The 25,811-nt window shown below is 28.0% G+C and overlaps 1 protein-coding gene across 1 annotated transcript; it reads right to left on the bottom strand.

Annotated features, from left to right (window-relative positions):
• Window positions 1-9,421: 9,421 nt before the first annotated feature.
• On the bottom strand, window positions 9,422-24,293 carry LOC101512586 (uncharacterized). The gene is made up of 3 exons (XM_004489088.3): window positions 24,283-24,293; window positions 11,353-12,473; window positions 9,422-11,249 (listed from the first exon to the last, which is right to left on the bottom strand). The coding sequence occupies exons 1-3, from the start codon at window positions 24,291-24,293 to the stop codon at window positions 9,589-9,591; spliced, it is 2,793 nt and encodes a 930-aa protein (XP_004489145.1). The 3' UTR covers window positions 9,422-9,588.
• Window positions 24,294-25,811: the final 1,518 nt, after the last annotated feature.

The raw sequence follows: 25,811 nt of genomic DNA, 5'->3' as shown, positions 1-25,811 counted from the left end.
AATATTATATATATATATATATATATATATATATAAATATTTTAAACACTTAAATTTTATTATCTTTATAGATATATTATCGTTTAATTTAATTAATTTGAATGTTGTAATTTTATTCTTAAATTTATTTTTATTTTATTTTAGTCATATTGAATTTATGTTGTATCAATATACTTTATCAATTTGAATAAATGAAACTCTTATTCTATTTCAATACAATTGCAATAGTATTTACATTTATCATTATGTTAATTTTAATTACTCATGAGTTGACTCTCAATATTCTACGCAACAACACATGACACATGTCATTTATATTTGCAAAGGTTATATAAAAAAATTAATTAAGATTTTACAATTAATAGTTCTCTCCCTTTATTTAAAATTTCATTTATGAATACTAATACATTTTTTATTTACTTTTTTTTATCTAAATTAGATATAAATATTTACTAACATTATTTTATCAATAGTTTTAATTTACTCTATTTATCCGAAAATTAAACTCTATTAAAAAAAAGGAATGGCTGATATAAATTATTATTTAATAATATGTCATACTTTAAATTCTAGTTACGTACTTTTTTTATAGATAAATGTTAGTAAGTTTATTAGTGGAGAGTGAAAAATGTTAGCAGCAAAGATCGAACTCCTAATCTTCTTCTTAAATACTTATTTGGTGGTTAATTAGTTAATGTTTATAATTATATACAATTTAATATTTAAAAATCATAAATAAAACTTATCATGGTTTTATTTATTTATTTATTAACATGTGATTTCTATTATACTTTTTATATGTCAATTTTATTTAATCTATAAAAATACTATTATGATAAAGATTATAATATTAGCAATATATTTTAAATACATTCATAGTATTTTTAATATATCTAAGTGTATTATAATCATAACTTACTATTTATTTTAAATTTTAATTGTCGTTTTTGAATCATCCATCAACAGAACTACAAGAATCTCATGCATATAATATTACACTTTTATAAATAATACTAAATATATTTTTTTTATTTGATACTCTTTTTGAATGAAATTTCCATCTCACCATGATATTATTTGTGAGTCTAACCAATTAGAAAAAGGTTCAAATTATACAAATTTTTTTACGATCAATAATATTTTTATATGGTCCTTTATGACATTTTGTTGCATTAGATAGGGTCCTATAACAAATATAGTATTGGATTTTAAATCAAAATAAAAATATATTTGATCAATCATATTTCTATGTAAAAGTAAAAATATTTCGTACAAATATTTTAAATTAATCATATTTTTATATTAAAATTATATAGATGTGTTAACCATATTTTTATGTATTAAAACGATATAGAAATATTGTTTGCTTGTGTGATTGACATTGCAACTAATTTAAAGGTTTTTTTTCTCTCAAATAATATAAGTTTGTTATTTCTTTTTATTTTGTGCATTATAATGAAATTATCTTTTATAAAGTATACTCATAAGTATATTTTGTGGCATATATTTACTCATACAAAAAATTCTATCATAATTGTTATAACATGGAGATATTTATTTACAAATATCTCTATGTACATAACACCAATCTCACACTAATAAGTAATAAGAAATAAATACCACAAATTACATGTGTGTGAATTAAAACGCTCCATTGGTTTTTTACTTACATTCTATATACTTCTTTAAGACTTTTAGACTATGCTCATTTAAATGAAGCAATTTACTTTAAACTATATATATATATATATATATATATATATATATATATATATATATATAGAATTGCAATGAGAGCTAAATTCGAGAGTTTTGGATTTTCTTTTACCCGATATATAACAAAATAAACAAGGGAATGGAAAGTACAATGAAACGATTAATATGGAGAAAAATGTTCATATTCTCCATCCCTTTCATTGATATATTCCAATGTTTATAGAATCTAGAGACTATTTTGAAAAGAGACAAATTGTTTTTGTTTGGTTTGGAAACAATGGTTGTTTTAGAATATAATTTAGAAAAGTAGACGCGTATGCAACGTGGAATCATGTGTTTTTTTGAAAATGAAGTTTTGCGTTAAGTTCTTTTGCTATTAAAGAAAAACTTTCACTAATATTGGTTAAGGTCATCATTAAATAATTTTCAATATTTATTTTGAGGAATTAGTCTCTAAGATCATTGGATGATGTCTTGGTTTATTAAAGAAAATCGCTAATAAACGTGTTTAGGATATTCGAGAAGCATCTAAAAATAAAAACTTTACGATAAAAATATATTCAAATTTGTGCATTCATCATTTTGAAAGTAAACTTTTTGTTCTTTTTATAAAATTACTATTTCTTAATTATTAAGAGTAGTTGTTAGTATGATTCTTAAAAAAATTACGGTGCTAATTTATAAAGTTTATTTGTAATAAAATGGATATCACAAGAAAATGGATTCTCACATGTCAAAATACCAATCAATGAAAATTGTGAAAATTTTCTTTATCTCCCTCGAATTTCATTTCATGATTTATCGTAGCAACTAAATTTCTTTCATGATCAACCTCTCACACATAAAACTAATTTGATTATCAATTAATTAATCAAAACCATTTAGCGAATATTGCATAACTCTTACATTTTTATCAAGAATTATTAATATATTAATCATTATGCTAGTATTTTCTACTTCAATATAATTTTAATTTAAATCTCTTAACTTTTTCAAGTCGTTCAACTCTGAACTTAAACTATGTAAGCTTAAAAATGGTGAATGTGTGGTGTATGCATGTGTTAAAAAATCCAATCATATTTGAAAGTTAAAAAGAATTTAGAAATATGCATTTCTTTTTAAGCCTAAAAAATAGCAAAGGAGAGGAAAAAAAGGGGAAAATAATAGATAAAGGCTCATGCCCTATTCCATTTATTGGCGTCCAAACATCAATTTGGTTAAAAAAAAAATAAGCCACTTGAATGAAATGTGTATTTGTTTTAATAGTGAGATTGACAAAATCACAATAAATCATTGTGAGTTTGTAAAAAATATACAACATAATTAAATTTCTACATAATTAAAGTCATTCACCGTAATTTTATTAATCTTATCATGAAATCAAACATGCACTTAACATGAATACTTTGAAGCTTTGTCTTGAAGTAATTGAAATTGAATCATCCTCGGTTAACGCAATTGTCCTTAGCAATGTCAATTATGCATCTAAGAATCTACATATTATTTGTATTATTATTATAGTGAAAATCCATTTATGTCCTTTCCAAAAAATTGTTTAAGAAACCTAAATGTCAAATGATGTTTGTTTAAGATATGCATGAACCATTATATGATTGATGAATTGTCGCATTATCTAATCATGGTTCAAAAGCAAATAAAAAATCGATTAGAAACAATTGACAAAAGAATTAAGGTGTCTCGAAGTATTTTTATAAAGGACTAAAAATAATAATTTTTTTGTAAATGACTAATTTGTCCTTCGTGAATTTTGCGAGACACCAAAATGACCCTCCAAGCTCATGATTAAGATGTGGATATCACTCTCATGATAACCAATAATACTAACGACTAGTGAATGATACGTCTATGAAATACTAATTCAGTGATAAGAATCTAACTTTATAATTTCAATAGATAAAATTTAAATGTGTTGAAAACAATATTGACAATTTAATTAATTATAAATTCTTCATTTTCCAATTTATTTTAAACAAACAAACTAGTGAATGATACACTTGATAATAGTGTTAGTGCGCAAAATTTTTGTATCTTGCTTTTGTTTCATATAAGAGAATCAATTTCTATGCCTATTTTAGGAAAATTTCAATGTCATTCATGATACATATCTTTTAATATCGACATATTTATTCCATTTATGTATACCCTACTTTTCATGCAAAATATCATATCATATAGAACAAGAGTATACATAGTTTCTCAATAGGTACGCAAGCACCAACCCATATATATCATATATTTTATTTGTATTATATATTGTTTGGTGTTGGAAAGTATGTGGAAAAATTTATTAAGATATTAAGAATAAGAATGGATTCTCTATAGATTTATTAGTCAACTTCAGTTTTCAAACAAAATATTATTGACTTGAATGTCTTACTCGAAAGTAATAACTACTTAAATAAATGATAATTTTTTTGTCAAATTATTTAATAATTATATTCACACAGTTTAAGTGTGTTGAAACAGAAAAGTACATATTCAAACGTATCGTTCTTGTGTCTATATATCAACCGAGTTATATTTATGGATCATAATCTTTTTCTTTTTATTACTTGAAAAGTAAGGAATTAATGTATGAGGTTGGCACATGAATACCCAAAGTGTGCTAAGGATCAAACTTGGACTAAAAAGAAAGGTTGTGCAATATTCAATAGGTCCCAATTAGAAGATTTTATCCCAAGAATCAAAATCTCATGCAAATTTTCAATTTCGTGGAGGTACATGATCCACTGAACTAAGGCACGAGGAAGTACATACCCAAAAAACAATTCCAAACTTTAAACGATATTCTAAAATGGAACCCACAAACAGAACAATTGGTCTTATTAACTTTATATAGTTTGTTTCATGGTGGCTATATTGGTCAACTATTCTTTTTATCTATAATTAAGTTCATATGAATTTGTTTTGATATGTGAAAGTGAAAGGGTTGCGGCAATGCATATCTTTATTCTTTAGGTTTGATTATTCCCTTCTTTCTTCTTCTTCTTTTTGACCATCTCTATCCATTCATGAAACCGAAACAAAGATAAACATTGAGACAGTTAAAAAGATTAAACTAAATTGATAAATATCGATATTGTGAGACATAACATCTTATCTAGTGTTCAAATCTTATATATCGTATCTGTGTATGAGTTTTATGTGTGTTTGCCACTCCATCTAAGTCATTCCCTAATTTGGGAATTAATTTTAGATATTAGGTAAATATTGTTAATTACTATAATGTGAAAACTTAATAGTCAAATAAACATGTCATAGACATAAAAGGTAAACATGAAATTTTAATAATTTTAAGATCTACAACATTTTAATTTATCAAAGATATTAAGAATTTAATTTGTTGCTGACAATTTCTCGGTTAGTGGTCTTGAAACACATAAAGACGAATAATAAACACATGTTGATTTGATATTTTTCCTCAATCGGTACTTCTTATTCCTTAATTTCATATATTAATTAATCGTTTATTAAATAATTCTAAATTTTTGTATGAGATATTCTTAAAATGTTCTAAATATGAATGAAAAAATCATTAAATTTTTTGAAAGATAAACACAAGTTGACTTGAAAACATGGATAAAAAAACAAAACTTATAAATATTTTGAGGACTAAAGATAAATAATTTTTTACAGGGATTAAAAACAAAACATTAAAATGTTGTAGGGACTAAAAACTTATTTAACTCAAATAATGAAAATAAAATGAACATATCAGTAATTTGTACATAAAAATATATGTATACATTGTAAAAATTTGAAAAGTTTTAAAAATTAAATTTTTCTTGAAAATTTTGTATTTCGAAATTTTTGTCATGAATGAAATTTTTGAAAATTTCGAACAAATCTGAGAAAATTTATTTTAGATGTTTCAAATTGGTAGAAATTTTTAAAAATTGATGAAACTAGTATTTTAAAAGTTTCAAAATAAATGAAACTTTCGAATTAGTGCGAATTTTTTCAAAAGTTTTAAAAATTTCAAATAAATAAATTAAAAAAATGAAATAAGAAAAACCAGAGATACTATTGACTTAACTAAAGTAAAAGATACAGCTATTCTTTTTTGTTAAATACTATTGGTTTAATTAAAGACAGAGATACACCTCTTCTTTTAATTTTATAAATTATGTTCCATTATCGTGATGTAAATATGCGGTGATTTAGTTTATTTAAGGTAAATAAGAGAATCTCCATCGGGTGAACTCATTATGAGTTCATTAAATGGGGCTCATTATGTCATATCATTTTAAAATGACTCATTCATTTAGGGTTTACCACTAACTGTCATATATTTATTATTATTCATAAATTAATTAAAAAAAAGGTAACTGTGATGAAAGTATGCTCCTTCCTGAGAGAACCGTGATGACACATTGACATATCTCCAACAGTGAACTCACAAAAAACTGAATTTTAAGTAATTACACGCTGATTGATAACTCATTTTATTACCGTTGAAGATGCTCTAAGTCTCCTGGTGAAATGCTGGAGTAGATAGTTGAATTGTGTAAAAGGTTAATATTGTGACAGACGCAAAATGCAAGACACCGGACATAGTATAAATTAATTTTAAAGTTATTGTGGAGTTGCTTAATAGAGAATAATTTAATTATCTCTAAGAATAATTAGTTTAACTGAAAAATACATTAAGTTGAATATAGAGAATGAGAAGAACTAGTTTAACCGATAAATGCTTCACCAAATACCAAAGTCTGCTAAATAATCCCAACGTAAAAATACTGGCATTCTCAACTATTTATTATTATTATTATTATTATTATTATTATTATTATTATTATTATTATTATTATTATTATTATAATAAAAAAAGTAGTAGTAGTAGTAATATCAATAGTTGAGAAGGAAGTAATAGTGTAAGTAAATCAAAATGCCATCGGTTACATAATGAGTCTAATGTATCCCTTTTTATAGTCTTTATTTTATTTTAAATACTTTTTACTTGGTCCCTCCAACAACTTAACTTTGTGTGCACCTCTGGATAGATAACATGTCTTCTATTTAAATTCAAGATCTCGTAGATCGATATGCGGAAGTTTCGTTATTATTTCATCCACACAAAAAAATAATTAATTTAATTTATATATATTTTTAGTGTATAAAGTTTTTGCACTAACAGGACATCACAATCATTTGATATTTAAAAAAATTCACTTGTATAATAATCACATTTAAAGTAATGAATATTAATAATTGTGATAATCACATTTAAAGTAATGAATATTAATGATAGTTTGTTTTTGGGACAAAAAATTATCCTTTTGTTTAGTGAATGACAAGAATTATTGTTTTTGTGTAGTCCCTTGTATGGATGACAACACAACTTGTACTCGCTGGTAACCACTCGAATTCGTTTCGATTTAGGTAGGCAAAACATTTTTTGGTTGGGTGCAATTGGGGAGTTTTCCCGAAAATAAAATTCGTTGATATTCACCCTGCACACACCTCAAGTCTGCTAGTATATATTCAATATTATTTAAATATTAAAATTTATAGTCTCCTCTCTATAGAAATTATGATTTTAATATTTTATTTTTATTATATTAATTAATATATGAATAGATGTGAGTGTGGGGTAGAGAAACTTGAATCCCGTCGCAGGCGGGAATGTAAACTTAAACTTTACATCCAATAAAAAACATGGATGGATGCAGATTTTTCTTAATTAATCGGGTGCAGAGATGGGAGATGAACAACCCGCCCCATTGTTATGCGTAGTCCTTTGCTACTAGTTTTGTCTAGTCTGCTGTTCAGTTTCTAAAACAAATATGGTAGAATAAAAGTTGTTATGTTCAGTTTCTTGTTGTTTAGAAAATCAAACACACCTTCAATGTATCACTTGTTGAAAATCGTATTCGCCTTAATAAGTACTTAATATACATCATAGAAAATTAATTATTGTTATTTTTTGAAGAAAAATCAGTTATTATTACTATGTAATAATAATAATAATAATAACATATTTTTATTAATAATATTATTATTGACAATAATTTATTAAATGAGTAATAAGAATTTTTTTTCTGCTATACCATTGTCCTATAAATACGACTTAAAAACTATAAAAATCATTACATCGCCTTTAAATTTAGTGTTTTAAAATTTCCAAATCTGAAAGTTTTGAAAATTCTGAAAATTGTCATTTCTAAACTTTGTAAACTTAATTTGGAGAGAGATGTGTAAAAATGAAAAGTTAAAAAAGTTGAAGGTTTTATAAAGGTCAAAATTGTATTTTGCACGTTGATCGAGGGAGTGACAGATTTAGATGTGATGGTGCAGGGTAGAATCCTCAAGAAGAAGATTTGCAATGAGTTGATGCACTCAACCCAAAATAAAAATAAACATGATAACTCAAACTCGTTTTAATTCTCTTGTTTTTATGTTTTGTATTTTGAAATAACAATAATTAAATTAAAAACATAGGTGAATTACAAAATATTAAGTTTAATATGATCGCTTATTTTTATTCATTTATACATTATAATAAAACAAATATGATTTATGGTAAGTGTAACATGTATCACTTATTTAGAGTGTTTAATTATTCTAATATTTCTATTAATATTAATTTTTTTATTATTCTTTATTTATTTTATTTTGTATTATTGTATATTTTAATTTGTTTTTTGTGATTAACTTATTTTAATAAAAATTGTTTGGAAGTTGCATTCTTCAGTCACCATTTCCTTTTTTGACAAGTTTTTTTCACTTTCCAACATCCATTCTATTTTCTTTTTACACCCTAATGACTTTCATTTTCTTTCTTTCTTCTTCTTTCCACTCTTTCTTCTCTAATTTTTCTTTTTATTTTTTATTTTTTATTTTATATTACTCCTTTATTTTTATTGATATTTTATTTTTCTTTTCACATCATAATGTTGTTATTTTGTTGATTTTTCCCTTCTAAGTTTAGATATAGATTTCAAAATGGGAGATTGTATTGTTGTTATTAGTACTATCCATGAGTAATGATTAATTAAACTTTATTTCGGTAAGATTTTTCCTCAAAGAAATTGTGTCTCTTTCAATTAATTTGTGCTCTTTTCTCTCTCTCTCTCTCTCAACATTGAGTGTTATTTTTTATCTTCTATTCTTATATGTGTATTTTTGTGTGAATATTAATCAATCCAATACATTTGCTTTACCGCATTTTAATTATTATAATTTATTATTTAGTATATGTACATATATAAATTATTTAGTGTATAATTTATATATGTACTCAAATTATAATTTATAATTTGTGCTCTTTTATATGTCGTTGAGAATATATGCTTCCACTAATTGTTGAATTTGTTGGAAAAAATAGATAGATAGAAAAATTTAACTAACAATCGAAACTCAAAAAAATAGAACGTCAAACAAATATTAATATGTTTATCAACTGTGTATAATTTGCAAATAAATAAAAAAATGTGTTATATCTATGTGTGTATATATGAGGTTGGTGCATCCAATTTGATCTAATGGGTGGTCTTTACAAATGTGTGGTTACTCACAATATACGATGCACATTTTTAGTTTTGGACACTATGATTTTGTTCGTGTCTTTTTCTCATTGAATGGTTTGTAAATTTTCTCACATCATTCGATTTATATTTTAACTAGTGAGTAACCCGTGCGTCGCACGGATACAAATTACTATATTGATAAATATATTGTTATAATAAAGTTATATAATATAAAAATTTGAATTAACATTGACATTCAAGACATAATTTTATTGACATTGACATTAAAGACATAATATGAATTTTATCATCAATTCAATTCCATACAAAAAATAACTTACAATAAACAAATATAACCGTAAAAAGAATGTCGTATACATGTTTACAAATTATTGAAAATTTCTTTGTACACAACATTTTTGGTGTCGGTACATAGTTTTCCTTCTTCATCTAAAATAACAATCTTCAATCCTTCCCTAGACTTTACTCGTGAAATAGCCACATAGAATTGACCATGAGTAAATACAGGTCGCTTTAAATACAAACCAACTTGAGAAAGAGATTGACCCTGACTCTTATTTATGGTCATTGCAAAACACAACGACAATGGAAATTGTCTTCTCTGGAATTTAAATGGGAAAGCTGGATCAGATGGAACCAAATTCATCCTTGGTATATAAATCTTATCACCGATGTTTTTTCCCGTGATCACAGTTGCTCCAATAATATTTGTACACAATTCATTTATGAGCAACCTTGTTCCATTACATAGTCCATTAGCTTGATCAATGTTCCTCAAAAGCATGACTGGAACACCAATCTTTAATCTTAATCGGTGATTTGGAATTCCAGAACATTTCATGTCATTCAAAAATACTGGTGTGAACCAATCTCCCTGCACAGCACAATTTTCATCAGAAAGGACAGTTGAGTCTGAACTAATGTATTCCTTTTCCTCTTCTGGAATTAATGATAAAATATAATCATTAACGATATCTACAGTATCATGAGTCGGAGCAAGTATTGCCCTCTCTTCATAGTATTTCAAATTGTTTATGTTCTGTAAAAGCAGTGGATATGTCAATTCAAACAGAGATAATAGAGGATTTTGGGAATTTGTTACCAATAAGTCTTCAGGAATATTAATAATACTCTCCCCTAACTCATTTGAGTCATGTTTACCGTTTCCAATATCAAGCATCCAATCTGCAAAATCTTTAATGTCATTAGTATATGCATTGGGTTCTGCAGATGTTAAACGCATGTTTCTTGATAATGTCAAAACCTTGCAGTATTTCCATAATTCAGATGAGTTTATTGAAGCTGCCACTATATCATGCCTACAACCTTTTCTAACAACAGGTAATATTTGTCTAAAATCACCTCCAAAAACAACTACCTTCCCACCAAATGGTTTATGTAGGTTAGCCTCATCTACAGTCCTCATGATATCTCTAAAAGTACGATCTACAGCTTCAGCACATAATTTATTTAGCATTGGAGCTTCATCCCATATAATAAGCTTAGAATGTATGATAAGATTAGCTCTATCAGTGCGTTGTTTGATGTCACATGTAGATGTTTCGGTTGTAACCAAAGGAATCTTTAATGCGGAATGAGCTGTTTTTCCTCCAGGTAATAATAAAGCTGCAATCCCACTGGAGGCAATATTTAAAACAATTGAACCTTGGGATCTCAATGCAGCTGATAAAGTTCTCCAGATAAATGTTTTTCCTGTGCCTCCATATCCATATAAGAAGTAAAACCCTCCCGAATTAGTCATCACAGAAGCAATAATTTGATCATACACTGACCTTTGTTCTGCGGTTAAGGATGACAATAATGAGATGTGGGTTGCAGCTAACTCATCTTTGTCATAGTTTAATTCATCAGCCAAGAACCTATTTTCAAATTGATTCATATTTGAATGGGTAGGGCATGGCATGGTCTTAAAACTTTTAAGAGATTTACCACTCATGAAAAGTAGTTTGTCCAACTCAACCAAACAAATATTTTTTAACTCATCGTCACTTATTTGAAGGCCTGAATCAAAGAGAATGATTTTAATCATATAGTTAGTGTTGTAAAATATTAATAATAATAACACAAAATTAATATATATAGTATTTAATATTTAATTGCATACCTGGGTTGTTTAACATTTTCCTTTTTTCGTATAAAATTCCATCACATAAAAGTTTCCATGTAGCTTCCCAAACAACAAAAGGATTTGTCATTGAATTCATGAACAATAATATAACAAATAATCTCCTCAATTGATGTCCAGAGGCCAACTGACTTGCTTCAGTAATAGCATACACAAATTCATTGTCATCTTGCAGCAACCCAAGTGCAAAACACGCTTCCTTAAAGGTTTTATGTGTTGTGCCATCCACTCTCTTAATATCATTGTAACTTGTGCACCCTTTTTGTATTGTCAATAGGAGTCTCAAAAAATAAACATCCCCACCTCCTGGGGGAATATAAGTAAGTCTTCCAATTGAATTACCTTGCTTTCTGGGCTGCCATGTTTTGCTATTTTTTATATAAACAAACCTTGTAGGAAATTCAGCATAAGTCAATTCTCTTCCTTCAGGATACTTTTTGTTTGCCTCAAACCAAGCCAAAAACATTGTGTCAAGTTCTTCATTACGCGCCACAACAGATTGAATTGAATAATTTTCTGAATACATTACAGATTGCTCATTTTCAAGGTGAAATGAAAGCCTTATAACAGGAGGCCACCTTTGATGGATGTCATACTCAAAAGTTCTCCAAACAGCCTCACACGGGGCCAAATACCTGCACTCATAGTATTGTTTTATCTCATCAAGTACCTGGCCATTTTCTGTTCGGTTTGAAATCTCTATTGTGGCTCTATCTGGTCCTTTATTAACATACTTAAACAAATACTTTATTGAGTTTCCCTTGTTGCAATACTCAACATTGACATGTGCTTGATATTTCATCAACAAATGTGGATTGTATGGAACTACAAACCTATTGTCCAAACTGATTCCTTTTTTCAAAACGGACAAACCAGTATCTCGTCGCTTGTACTTTGGATAACCTTCATCGTCAACTATAGTTGAAGATTGGTAATCCTTTGGAAAATACTTTGAGCACTTGCCATCTTTCATGCACGGAGATTTTGGATTGGAAGATCCACATGGACCATGTAGCATGAAACTTGAAACAACATTTGCAAGTTTTGGATATAAATTACAATCAGGTAGTTCTGCTGAAATGAACTTGTCGATGTCATTACTCGTAGTCGTGGTGTATTGTATTTTATTTTTAATTTTTTAATTGGCCATAAATTTTTTAATTAAATTAATTTGAAGGGGTAGTTGATAAAGTAGTGTTTAAACAACACTTACCTTCAAAAAACTGTCGTAGTCGTGGTGTATTGTATTTTATTTTTAATTTTTTAATTGGCCATAAATTTTTTAATTAAATTAATTTGAAGGGGTAGTTGATAAAGTAGTGTTTAAACAACACTTACCTTCAAAAAACTGTCGTAGTCGTGGTGTATTGTATTTTATTTTTAATTTTTTAATTGGCCATAAATTTTTTAATTAAATTAATTTGAAGGGGTAGTTGATAAAGTAGTGTTTAAACAACACTTACCTTCAAAAAACTGTCGTAGTCGTGGTGTATTGTATTTTATTTTTAATTTTTTAATTGGCCATAAATTTTTTAATTAAATTAATTTGAAGGGGTAGTTGATAAAGTAGTGTTTAAACAACACTTACCTTCAAAAAACTGTCGTAGTCGTGGTGTATTGTATTTTATTTTTAATTTTTTAATTGGCCATAAATTTTTTAATTAAATTAATTTGAAGGGGTAGTTGATAAAGTAGTGTTTAAACAACACTTACCTTCAAAAAACTGTCGTAGTCGTGGTGTATTGTATTTTATTTTTAATTTTTTAATTGGCCATAAATTTTTTAATTAAATTAATTTGAAGGGGTAGTTGATAAAGTAGTGTTTAAACAACACTTACCTTCAAAAAACTGTCGTAGTCGTGGTGTATTGTATTTTATTTTTAATTTTTTAATTGGCCATAAATTTTTTAATTAAATTAATTTGAAGGGGTAGTTGATAAAGTAGTGTTTAAACAACACTTACCTTCAAAAAACTGTCGTAGTCGTGGTGTATTGTATTTTATTTTTAATTTTTTAATTGGCCATAAATTTTTTAATTAAATTAATTTGAAGGGGTAGTTGATAAAGTAGTGTTTAAACAACACTTACCTTCAAAAAACTGTCGTAGTCGTGGTGTATTGTATTTTATTTTTAATTTTTTAATTGGCCATAAATTTTTTAATTAAATTAATTTGAAGGGGTAGTTGATAAAGTAGTGTTTAAACAACACTTACCTTCAAAAAACTGTCGTAGTCGTGGTGTATTGTATTTTATTTTTAATTTTTTAATTGGCCATAAATTTTTTAATTAAATTAATTTGAAGGGGTAGTTGATAAAGTAGTGTTTAAACAACACTTACCTTCAAAAAACTGTCGTAGTCGTGGTGTATTGTATTTTATTTTTAATTTTTTAATTGGCCATAAATTTTTTAATTAAATTAATTTGAAGGGGTAGTTGATAAAGTAGTGTTTAAACAACACTTACCTTCAAAAAACTGTCGTAGTCGTGGTGTATTGTATTTTATTTTTAATTTTTTAATTGGCCATAAATTTTTTAATTAAATTAATTTGAAGGGGTAGTTGATAAAGTAGTGTTTAAACAACACTTACCTTCAAAAAACTGTCGTAGTCGTGGTGTATTGTATTTTATTTTTAATTTTTTAATTGGCCATAAATTTTTTAATTAAATTAATTTGAAGGGGTAGTTGATAAAGTAGTGTTTAAACAACACTTACCTTCAAAAAACTGTCGTAGTCGTGGTGTATTGTATTTTATTTTTAATTTTTTAATTGGCCATAAATTTTTTAATTAAATTAATTTGAAGGGGTAGTTGATAAAGTAGTGTTTAAACAACACTTACCTTCAAAAAACTGTCGTAGTCGTGGTGTATTGTATTTTATTTTTAATTTTTTAATTGGCCATAAATTTTTTAATTAAATTAATTTGAAGGGGTAGTTGATAAAGTAGTGTTTAAACAACACTTACCTTCAAAAAACTGTCGTAGTCGTGGTGTATTGTATTTTATTTTTAATTTTTTAATTGGCCATAAATTTTTTAATTAAATTAATTTGAAGGGGTAGTTGATAAAGTAGTGTTTAAACAACACTTACCTTCAAAAAACTGTCGTAGTCGTGGTGTATTGTATTTTATTTTTAATTTTTTAATTGGCCATAAATTTTTTAATTAAATTAATTTGAAGGGGTAGTTGATAAAGTAGTGTTTAAACAACACTTACCTTCAAAAAACTGTCGTAGTCGTGGTGTATTGTATTTTATTTTTAATTTTTTAATTGGCCATAAATTTTTTAATTAAATTAATTTGAAGGGGTAGTTGATAAAGTAGTGTTTAAACAACACTTACCTTCAAAAAACTGTCGTAGTCGTGGTGTATTGTATTTTATTTTTAATTTTTTAATTGGCCATAAATTTTTTAATTAAATTAATTTGAAGGGGTAGTTGATAAAGTAGTGTTTAAACAACACTTACCTTCAAAAAACTGTCGTAGTCGTGGTGTATTGTATTTTATTTTTAATTTTTTAATTGGCCATAAATTTTTTAATTAAATTAATTTGAAGGGGTAGTTGATAAAGTAGTGTTTAAACAACACTTACCTTCAAAAAACTGTCGTAGTCGTGGTGTATTGTATTTTATTTTTAATTTTTTAATTGGCCATAAATTTTTTAATTAAATTAATTTGAAGGGGTAGTTGATAAAGTAGTGTTTAAACAACACTTACCTTCAAAAAACTGTCGTAGTCGTGGTGTATTGTATTTTATTTTTAATTTTTTAATTGGCCATAAATTTTTTAATTAAATTAATTTGAAGGGGTAGTTGATAAAGTAGTGTTTAAACAACACTTACCTTCAAAAAACTGTCGTAGTCGTGGTGTATTGTATTTTATTTTTAATTTTTTAATTGGCCATAAATTTTTTAATTAAATTAATTTGAAGGGGTAGTTGATAAAGTAGTGTTTAAACAACACTTACCTTCAAAAAACTGTCGTAGTCGTGGTGTATTGTATTTTATTTTTAATTTTTTAATTGGCCATAAATTTTTTAATTAAATTAATTTGAAGGGGTAGTTGATAAAGTAGTGTTTAAACAACACTTACCTTCAAAAAACTGTCGTAGTCGTGGTGTATTGTATTTTATTTTTAATTTTTTAATTGGCCATAAATTTTTTAATTAAATTAATTTGAAGGGGTAGTTGATAAAGTAGTGTTTAAACAACACTTACCTTCAAAAAACTGTCGTAGTCGTGGTGTATTGTATTTTATTTTTAATTTTTTAATTGGCCATAAATTTTTTAATTAAATTAATTTGAAGGGGTAGTTGATAAAGTAGTGTTTAAACAACACTTACCTTCAAAAAACTGTCGTAGTCGTGGTGTATTGTATTTTATTTTTAATTTTTTAATTGGCCATAAATTTTTTAATTAAATTAATTTGAAGGGGTAGTTGATAAAGTAGTGTTTAAACAACACTTACCTTCAAAAAACTGTCGTAGTCGTGGTGTATTGTATTTTATTTTTAATTTTTTAATTGGCCATAAATTTTTTAATTAAATTAATTTGAAGGGGTAGTTGATAAAGTAGTGTTTAAACAACACTTACCTTCAAAAAACTGTCGTAGTCGTGGTGTATTGTATTTTATTTTTAATTTTTTAATTGGCCATAAATTTTTTAATTAAATTAATTTGAAGGGGTAGTTGATAAAGTAGTGTTTAAACAACACTTACCTTCAAAAAACTGTCGTAGTCGTGGTGTATTGTATTTTATTTTTAATTTTTTAATTGGCCATAAATTTTTTAATTAAATTAATTTGAAGGGGTAGTTGATAAAGTAGTGTTTAAACAACACTTACCTTCAAAAAACTGTCGTAGTCGTGGTGTATTGTATTTTATTTTTAATTTTTTAATTGGCCATAAATTTTTTAATTAAATTAATTTGAAGGGGTAGTTGATAAAGTAGTGTTTAAACAACACTTACCTTCAAAAAACTGTCGTAGTCGTGGTGTATTGTATTTTATTTTTAATTTTTTAATTGGCCATAAATTTTTTAATTAAATTAATTTGAAGGGGTAGTTGATAAAGTAGTGTTTAAACAACACTTACCTTCAAAAAACTGTCGTAGTCGTGGTGTATTGTATTTTATTTTTAATTTTTTAATTGGCCATAAATTTTTTAATTAAATTAATTTGAAGGGGTAGTTGATAAAGTAGTGTTTAAACAACACTTACCTTCAAAAAACTGTCGTAGTCGTGGTGTATTGTATTTTATTTTTAATTTTTTAATTGGCCATAAATTTTTTAATTAAATTAATTTGAAGGGGTAGTTGATAAAGTAGTGTTTAAACAACACTTACCTTCAAAAAACTGTCGTAGTCGTGGTGTATTGTATTTTATTTTTAATTTTTTAATTGGCCATAAATTTTTTAATTAAATTAATTTGAAGGGGTAGTTGATAAAGTAGTGTTTAAACAACACTTACCTTCAAAAAACTGTCGTAGTCGTGGTGTATTGTATTTTATTTTTAATTTTTTAATTGGCCATAAATTTTTTAATTAAATTAATTTGAAGGGGTAGTTGATAAAGTAGTGTTTAAACAACACTTACCTTCAAAAAACTGTCGTAGTCGTGGTGTATTGTATTTTATTTTTAATTTTTTAATTGGCCATAAATTTTTTAATTAAATTAATTTGAAGGGGTAGTTGATAAAGTAGTGTTTAAACAACACTTACCTTCAAAAAACTGTCGTAGTCGTGGTGTATTGTATTTTATTTTTAATTTTTTAATTGGCCATAAATTTTTTAATTAAATTAATTTGAAGGGGTAGTTGATAAAGTAGTGTTTAAACAACACTTACCTTCAAAAAACTGTCGTAGTCGTGGTGTATTGTATTTTATTTTTAATTTTTTAATTGGCCATAAATTTTTTAATTAAATTAATTTGAAGGGGTAGTTGATAAAGTAGTGTTTAAACAACACTTACCTTCAAAAAACTGTCGTAGTCGTGGTGTATTGTATTTTATTTTTAATTTTTTAATTGGCCATAAATTTTTTAATTAAATTAATTTGAAGGGGTAGTTGATAAAGTAGTGTTTAAACAACACTTACCTTCAAAAAACTGTCGTAGTCGTGGTGTATTGTATTTTATTTTTAATTTTTTAATTGGCCATAAATTTTTTAATTAAATTAATTTGAAGGGGTAGTTGATAAAGTAGTGTTTAAACAACACTTACCTTCAAAAAACTGTCGTAGTCGTGGTGTATTGTATTTTATTTTTAATTTTTTAATTGGCCATAAATTTTTTAATTAAATTAATTTGAAGGGGTAGTTGATAAAGTAGTGTTTAAACAACACTTACCTTCAAAAAACTGTCGTAGTCGTGGTGTATTGTATTTTATTTTTAATTTTTTAATTGGCCATAAATTTTTTAATTAAATTAATTTGAAGGGGTAGTTGATAAAGTAGTGTTTAAACAACACTTACCTTCAAAAAACTGTCGTAGTCGTGGTGTATTGTATTTTATTTTTAATTTTTTAATTGGCCATAAATTTTTTAATTAAATTAATTTGAAGGGGTAGTTGATAAAGTAGTGTTTAAACAACACTTACCTTCAAAAAACTGTCGTAGTCGTGGTGTATTGTATTTTATTTTTAATTTTTTAATTGGCCATAAATTTTTTAATTAAATTAATTTGAAGGGGTAGTTGATAAAGTAGTGTTTAAACAACACTTACCTTCAAAAAACTGTCGTAGTCGTGGTGTATTGTATTTTATTTTTAATTTTTTAATTGGCCATAAATTTTTTAATTAAATTAATTTGAAGGGGTAGTTGATAAAGTAGTGTTTAAACAACACTTACCTTCAAAAAACTGTCGTAGTCGTGGTGTATTGTATTTTATTTTTAATTTTTTAATTGGCCATAAATTTTTTAATTAAATTAATTTGAAGGGGTAGTTGATAAAGTAGTGTTTAAACAACACTTACCTTCAAAAAACTGTCGTAGTCGTGGTGTATTGTATTTTATTTTTAATTTTTTAATTGGCCATAAATTTTTTAATTAAATTAATTTGAAGGGGTAGTTGATAAAGTAGTGTTTAAACAACACTTACCTTCAAAAAACTGTCGTAGTCGTGGTGTATTGTATTTTATTTTTAATTTTTTAATTGGCCATAAATTTTTTAATTAAATTAATTTGAAGGGGTAGTTGATAAAGTAGTGTTTAAACAACACTTACCTTCAAAAAACTGTCGTAGTCGTGGTGTATTGTATTTTATTTTTAATTTTTTAATTGGCCATAAATTTTTTAATTAAATTAATTTGAAGGGGTAGTTGATAAAGTAGTGTTTAAACAACACTTACCTTCAAAAAACTGTCGTAGTCGTGGTGTATTGTATTTTATTTTTAATTTTTTAATTGGCCATAAATTTTTTAATTAAATTAATTTGAAGGGGTAGTTGATAAAGTAGTGTTTAAACAACACTTACCTTCAAAAAACTGTCGTAGTCGTGGTGTATTGTATTTTATTTTTAATTTTTTAATTGGCCATAAATTTTTTAATTAAATTAATTTGAAGGGGTAGTTGATAAAGTAGTGTTTAAACAACACTTACCTTCAAAAAACTGTCGTAGTCGTGGTGTATTGTATTTTATTTTTAATTTTTTAATTGGCCATAAATTTTTTAATTAAATTAATTTGAAGGGGTAGTTGATAAAGTAGTGTTTAAACAACACTTACCTTCAAAAAACTGTCGTAGTCGTGGTGTATTGTATTTTATTTTTAATTTTTTAATTGGCCATAAATTTTTTAATTAAATTAATTTGAAGGGGTAGTTGATAAAGTAGTGTTTAAACAACACTTACCTTCAAAAAACTGTCGTAGTCGTGGTGTATTGTATTTTATTTTTAATTTTTTAATTGGCCATAAATTTTTTAATTAAATTAATTTGAAGGGGTAGTTGATAAAGTAGTGTTTAAACAACACTTACCTTCAAAAAACTGTCGTAGTCGTGGTGTATTGTATTTTATTTTTAATTTTTTAATTGGCCATAAATTTTTTAATTAAATTAATTTGAAGGGGTAGTTGATAAAGTAGTGTTTAAACAACACTTACCTTCAAAAAACTGTCGTAGTCGTGGTGTATTGTATTTTATTTTTAATTTTTTAATTGGCCATAAATTTTTTAATTAAATTAATTTGAAGCGGTAGTTGATAAAGTAGTGTTTAAACAACACTTACCTTCAAAAAACTGTCAAGTAATCGTGGTGTATTGTATTTTATTTTTAATTTTTTAATTGGCCATAAATTTTTTAATTAAATTAATTTGAAGCGGTAGTTGATAAAGTAGTGTTTAAAAAACACTTACCTTCAAAAAAAAAACTGTCAAGTAGTCGTGGTGTATAGTATTTTATTTTTAATTATTTAATTGGCCATAAATCTGCACGATGAAGTATTATTTCTATTAATAGAAACTTCATATATTCCTAAGACTCTATTTGGCTGACACGTGGCAAACTTGCCAAATTATCATCTTTGCTTTATTATAATGTATAGATTTTTCAATATGACATTCCATTATTAAATCTCATTTTTGTTTGGCTCTTATTAGATTGTACAAGATATATGCATTGATTAAACAGTTAATTGATATTATTTTTTTTAAGATTGTAAAATGGTCCAAGATACGTAAAAGTTCAATTAAATAAAATATTTATTTTATTTTTTAAAATTTTCTTGTTGAATACCTTGACTTTAAATAAGTTATAATTTAGGTGACAAAAATACTAGTATTCTTGTTGGGTGGGCTCACTCCCCAAGTGGAACCCACCGATTTTATTAGTATTATTATTATTGAAATAAAAAGAAAAAAAAAATTTAATGGGCTTGACCCACTTGAAGGTAATAAAAGGGATTTAGAAATCCCTAACAAAACACAAACAGAGGAAGAAGAACAGTTGTAGTGGTTCTAGTGGTGGTAACAGGTGTGTATCAAACTTATTCCGTTTGATCTACAAAATTAGTATGTTATTCCTACCACTGAGTTAATTACTTTAATATAGAGTTTGAGTAGTTTTATATTCTCTGAGAGTTACTTTGGCATACCCACTTTAGTGGAAGGTTGTTATAAGATTGTTATAGGGTTGTTATTGTTGATTGATATTCCCTATTGTTATTAGGAAGACTCTTGGTGTACCCATTAATTATTATAGTGGAAGTTTTACCGGACTAGGTCCCGTGGTTTTTATTCTCTCAATTTGAGGGAAGTTTTCCACGTTAAAATTGTGTTTGTCTCATATTTAATTTTCTGCCAATTATTATTGCTCTAATAATTATATTTTCTGTTTTGGCCATTTATCTGCACAGGTGGGAGAAAAAATATTCTGCATTACTGAGATAATTATCGCTAATTATCTCTGGTTTTTCCCAACAAAGTGGTATCCAGAGCTCGATTATTTGATTTGTGCATTTAAATGGAGGAGAAAAATAAATGTCCAATATGATTAAACTCAACTATTCTAATTATACACTTTAGAAGACTCTCATGGAAGACATGTTATACAGTAAAGATTTGTACGATACTATTGAGGGTGACACTGCTAAACCCGCAGATAAATCTGACGCTGACTGGAAGAAGATGAATAGAAAGGCAGTGGTGTTGATCAGGCAGTGGTTGGATCTTAGTGTGTATCCACATGTTGAAACTGAAAGAGATGCTAACAAGATGTGGGAAAAATTAAAAGAGTTGTATGAACGAAAGAATGTGCAAAATAAAGCATTTTTGAATTGGAAGCTGGTGAATATGAAATATAAAGATGGGGATTCAATGGCAGAGCATATGAGTATTTTTCAGAATACAGTGAATCAGTTGAAAACCGCAGAAATTAAATTAGATGATGAGTTGCAAGCGTTGTTATTATTGAGTTCCTTGCCTGATAATTGGGAAGTCCTTGTTGTGACGTTGACCAATTCAGCTCCAAGTGGAAAGGTGAAAATATCAACATTTAAAGAGAGCATGTTGAACGAAGAAGCTCGAAGAAAGGAACGTGGTTTGATTGGTTCTTCCTCAAAGTCAGAAGCACTAGTTACAGAGTCACGAAGGATAAGTCAATCTAGAAACTTCCATAGACGCGACAACTCTGAAAGTCGTAGCAAGTCAAGAAGCAAGTCGAGGACTAGAAATGAAGTGATATGCTATCATTGTGGCAAAGCGGGTCACATAAAAAGAAATTGCAGGTTCCTTAAGAGAGATCAATCAAGGGAAAAAGATGAAGACAAATAGAAGGAAAATGATAAAGATACAACAACAATTGCATCTGTTAATAATGTCTACATTGTTTGTGATGATAATTCCATAAACCTTGCATGTCAGGATTCAACTTGGATTATTGATTCGGGTGCCTCATATCATGTTACTCCTAGGCGTGATTTCTTCTCATCTTACAGTGCTGGTGATTTTGGCATGGTAAAAATGGGAGATGAAGGAGTATGTAAAATTATCGGTATGGGAGATGTTTGGGTTGAAACTGGGATTGGTTGCAAGCTTCAATTGAAGAATGTTAGACACGTTCCTGATATTCGTCTCAATTTGATTTCGGGGAAAGCCTTGGATATTGATGGCTATCACACTTTCTTTGGTGGTGGTGGTATATGTAAAATCACTAAAGGGTCCCTAGTGGTTGCAAAGAAGCAAAGTTCCACTTCTCTCTATAGGATGCCTACGAAGCTATGCAAGAAAGAAGTGAATGCAATTGAAGATGCATCTTATGATTTATGACATATGCGCCTTGGTCACTTGAGTGAGAAATGACTCAACATACTTGCAAAGAAAAATTTTCTTCCTGTGAAAGGTACGTCTCTAAAAACTTGCACTCATTGTTTTGCTGGAAAACAACATAGAGTTTCTTTTCATAATACTGGTTCTCATAGGAGGCAAAATATTCTTGATTTAGTTCATACTGATGTTTGTATGATGGATAGTAAATCTCTTGGTGGTGCATCATATTTTGTTACTTTTATTGACGACCACTCTAGAAAAGTGTGGGCATTTCCTTTGAAATCTAAAGACCAGGTATTTGGAGCCTTCAAGCATTTTCATGCAAGTGTTGAAAGAGAAAAGAGAAGGAAATTGAAATGTGTTCGATCAGATAACGGTGGAAAATACAAAGGTCCATTTGAAGAGTATTGTAGAGAACATGAAATCAAGTTTGAGAAAACAGTTCCAAAGACACCTCAGCATAATGGTGTTGCAGAGAGAATGAATCGTAAGATTAATGACAGAATCAAATGTATGCTCTCTCATGCAAAATTATCGAAATCCTTTTAGGGTGAAGCAATGAAAACTGCAGTGGATTTGATCAATCTTTCTCCTTCTATTCCACTTGATGGTGATGTTCCAAATAGAGTGTGGACAGAGAAAGATGTCTCTTACTGTCATTTGAGAGTTTTTGGTTGCAGATGTTTTGTTCACGTTCCAAGAGATGATAGGTCCAAGCTTGATAATAAATCCAAACAATGTATATTCGTCAGTTATGGTGATGAAGAATTTGGTTATAGATTGTGGGACCCGGTTGACAAGAAAATTATCAGAAGTCGAGATGTGATATTTCTTGAAGACCAGACTATTGAAGATTTTGATAAAGCTGAAAAACATAAACCAAATTCCAGAAGTTACATTGAAAATTTTGCACCTAAGCCCCCTACAGAAACCTTTGTTGATGAGGGAGATATACAGGTAGATAATGAGAATGTAACTGATGATCATGTGCCTCACCATGATGAGCATGTTCCAGTTGAGCCACCAGTCGAGTTTGAGTTGAGAAGATCTACTAGAGAATGTCAACCTTCTCAAAGATATCCTCCACATGAGTATGTGATGATCACTGATAGTGGAGAGCCAGAGTATTATCAAGAAGCTATTACAAATGTTGATAAAGAAAAGTGGTTAAAAGGCATGCAAGAAGAGATGAATTCCTTGCATGAGAATCACACATTTGATTTGGTAAAGTTGTCTAATGGTAGAAAAGCACTCAAGAACAAATGGGTATACAAGATAAAGACAGAAAAGAATAGTTCTCAACCAAGATACAAAGCAAGATTGGTTATGAAAGGTTTTAATCAGAGAAAAGGTATTGACTTTGATGAAATTTTTTCACCTGTGGTGAAGATGTCCTCTATCTGAGTTGTGCTTGGGTTAGCAGCTTGTTTGAACCTAGAAGTTGAACAGCTTGATGTGAAAACTGCATTCCTTCATGGTGATTTGGAGGAAGAGATCTATATGGAGCAACCAAAGGGTTTCAAAGTCAAAAGTAAAGAGCATCTTGTGTGCAAATTAAAGAAAAGTTTGTATGGGCTCAAACAAGCACCTTGACAATGGTACAAGAAATTTGATTCTTTCATGGAGAAACATGGGTATAGTAAAACTACTTCTGACCACTGTGTGTTTATCAAGAAATTCTCTGATGGTGATTATATTGTTCTCTTATTATATGTGGATGACATGTTGATTGTTGGTCATGACACTAAGAAGATTCAATCCTTAAAGAAAGATTTGAACAAGTCTTTTGCAATGAAAGACTTAGGTCCTGCAAAGCAAATTCTGGGTATGAGAATCACTTGTGACAGAAAGAATAATAAATTGTGGTTGTCTCAACACAATTATATTGAGAAGGTGTTAGAGAGGTTTAACATGAACAATTGCAAACCTGTTAGTACCCCACTTGCTACTCATTTTAAATTGAATTCTGATAAATGTCCTACAAGTGAGAAAGACAAAGAAGAGATGAAGAAGGTTCCTTATGCATCCACAGTTGGTTGTTTGATGTATGCTATGGTATGCACAAGGCTAGATATTGCTCATGCAGTTGGAGTTGTTAGTCGATTTCTCTCTAATCCTGATAAAGATCATTGGCAAGCACTGAAGTGGATTCTCAGATACCTCAGAGGCATTTCCAAAGTATGTTTATGCTATGGAGGTGGTGAACCTGTGTTGGATGGCTACACAGATGCAGATATGGCAGGTGATCTTGATTCTAGAAAATCTATTTCTGGTTATATGATGACTTTTGCAGGGGGAGCTGTGTCTTGGCAATCAAGACTACAAAAGTGTGTTGCTTTGTCCACTACTGAAGCTGAGTACATTGCAGCAACTGAAGCTTCCAAAGAACTCTTGTGGATGAAGAAATTCCTACATGAGTTAGGCCTCAAACAAGACAAGTTTGTGTTATTCTGTGACAGTCAGAGTGCGATCCATCTCAGCAAGAATTTGACTTTTCATGCAAAGTCGAAGCATATTGAAGTGCGATATCATTGGATACGAGATGCACTGGAAATGAAGTCATTTTTAATTGAGAAGATTCATACTGATGAGAATGGTTCAGATATGATGACGAAGACCTTGCTTGTGTCGAAGATGATATGTTGCAGAAAGAAAGCTGACATAGTTGAGCAGTACCTTCCCACTTGAGTCGTGAGGGGGAGATTTGTTGGGTGGGCTCACTCTCCAAGTGGAACCCACCAATTTTACTAGTAGTATTATTATCATTGAAAAAAAAATGAAAAAGAAAAAAAAAAGATTTTAATGGGCTTGGCCCACTTGAAGGTAATAAAAGGGATTTAGAAATCCCTAAAAAAACACAAACAGACAACAGAAGAAAAACGGTTGCCAAAGAAGAAAAATAAGCGTTTGGTTCTAGTGGTGGTAACATGTGTATCAAACTTGCTCCGTTTGATCTACAAAATTAGTATGTTATTCCTACCACTGAGTTTGTTACTTTAATATATAGTTTGAGTAGTTTTATCTTATCTGAGAGTTACTTTGGCATACCCACTTTAGTGGAAGGTTGTTATAAGATTGTTATAGGATTGTTATTGTTGATTGATATTCCCTATTGTTATTAGGAATACTCTTGGTGTACCAATTAATTATTATAGTGAAAGTTTTACTAGACTAGGTCCCGTGGTTTTTATTCTCTCAATTTGAGGGAAGTTTTCCACGTTAAAATTGTGTTTGTCTCATTTAATTTTCTGTCAATTATTATTGCTATTGAAATTGTATTTTCTGTTTGGCCATTTAACTGCACAAGTGGGAGAAAGAATATTCCGCATTATTAAGATAATTATCGCTAATTATCTCTGATTTTTTCCAATAATTTTATTGATTTTTTCCTTCTAAGTTTAGATATAGATTTCAAAATGGGAGATTGTATTGTTGTTATTAGTACTATCCATGAGCAATGATTAATTAAACTTTATTTCGGTAAGATTTTTACTCAAAGAAATTGTGTCTCTTTCAATTAATTTGTACTCTTTTATCTCTCTCTCTTTCAACATTGAGTGTTATTTTTTATCTTCTATTCTTATATGTGTATTTTTGTGTGAATATTAATCAATCCAATACATTTGCTTTACCGCATTTTAATTATTATAATTTATTATTTAGTATATGTACATATATAAATTATTTAA

Source organism: Cicer arietinum, chromosome 3 (assembly GCF_000331145.2).
Source record: "Cicer arietinum cultivar CDC Frontier isolate Library 1 chromosome 3, Cicar.CDCFrontier_v2.0, whole genome shotgun sequence".
NCBI lineage: Eukaryota > Viridiplantae > Streptophyta > Magnoliopsida > Fabales > Fabaceae > Cicer > Cicer arietinum.
The sequence above is the reverse complement of the archived record's forward strand: the minus strand, read 5'-3'. Positions and strand labels throughout refer to the sequence as shown.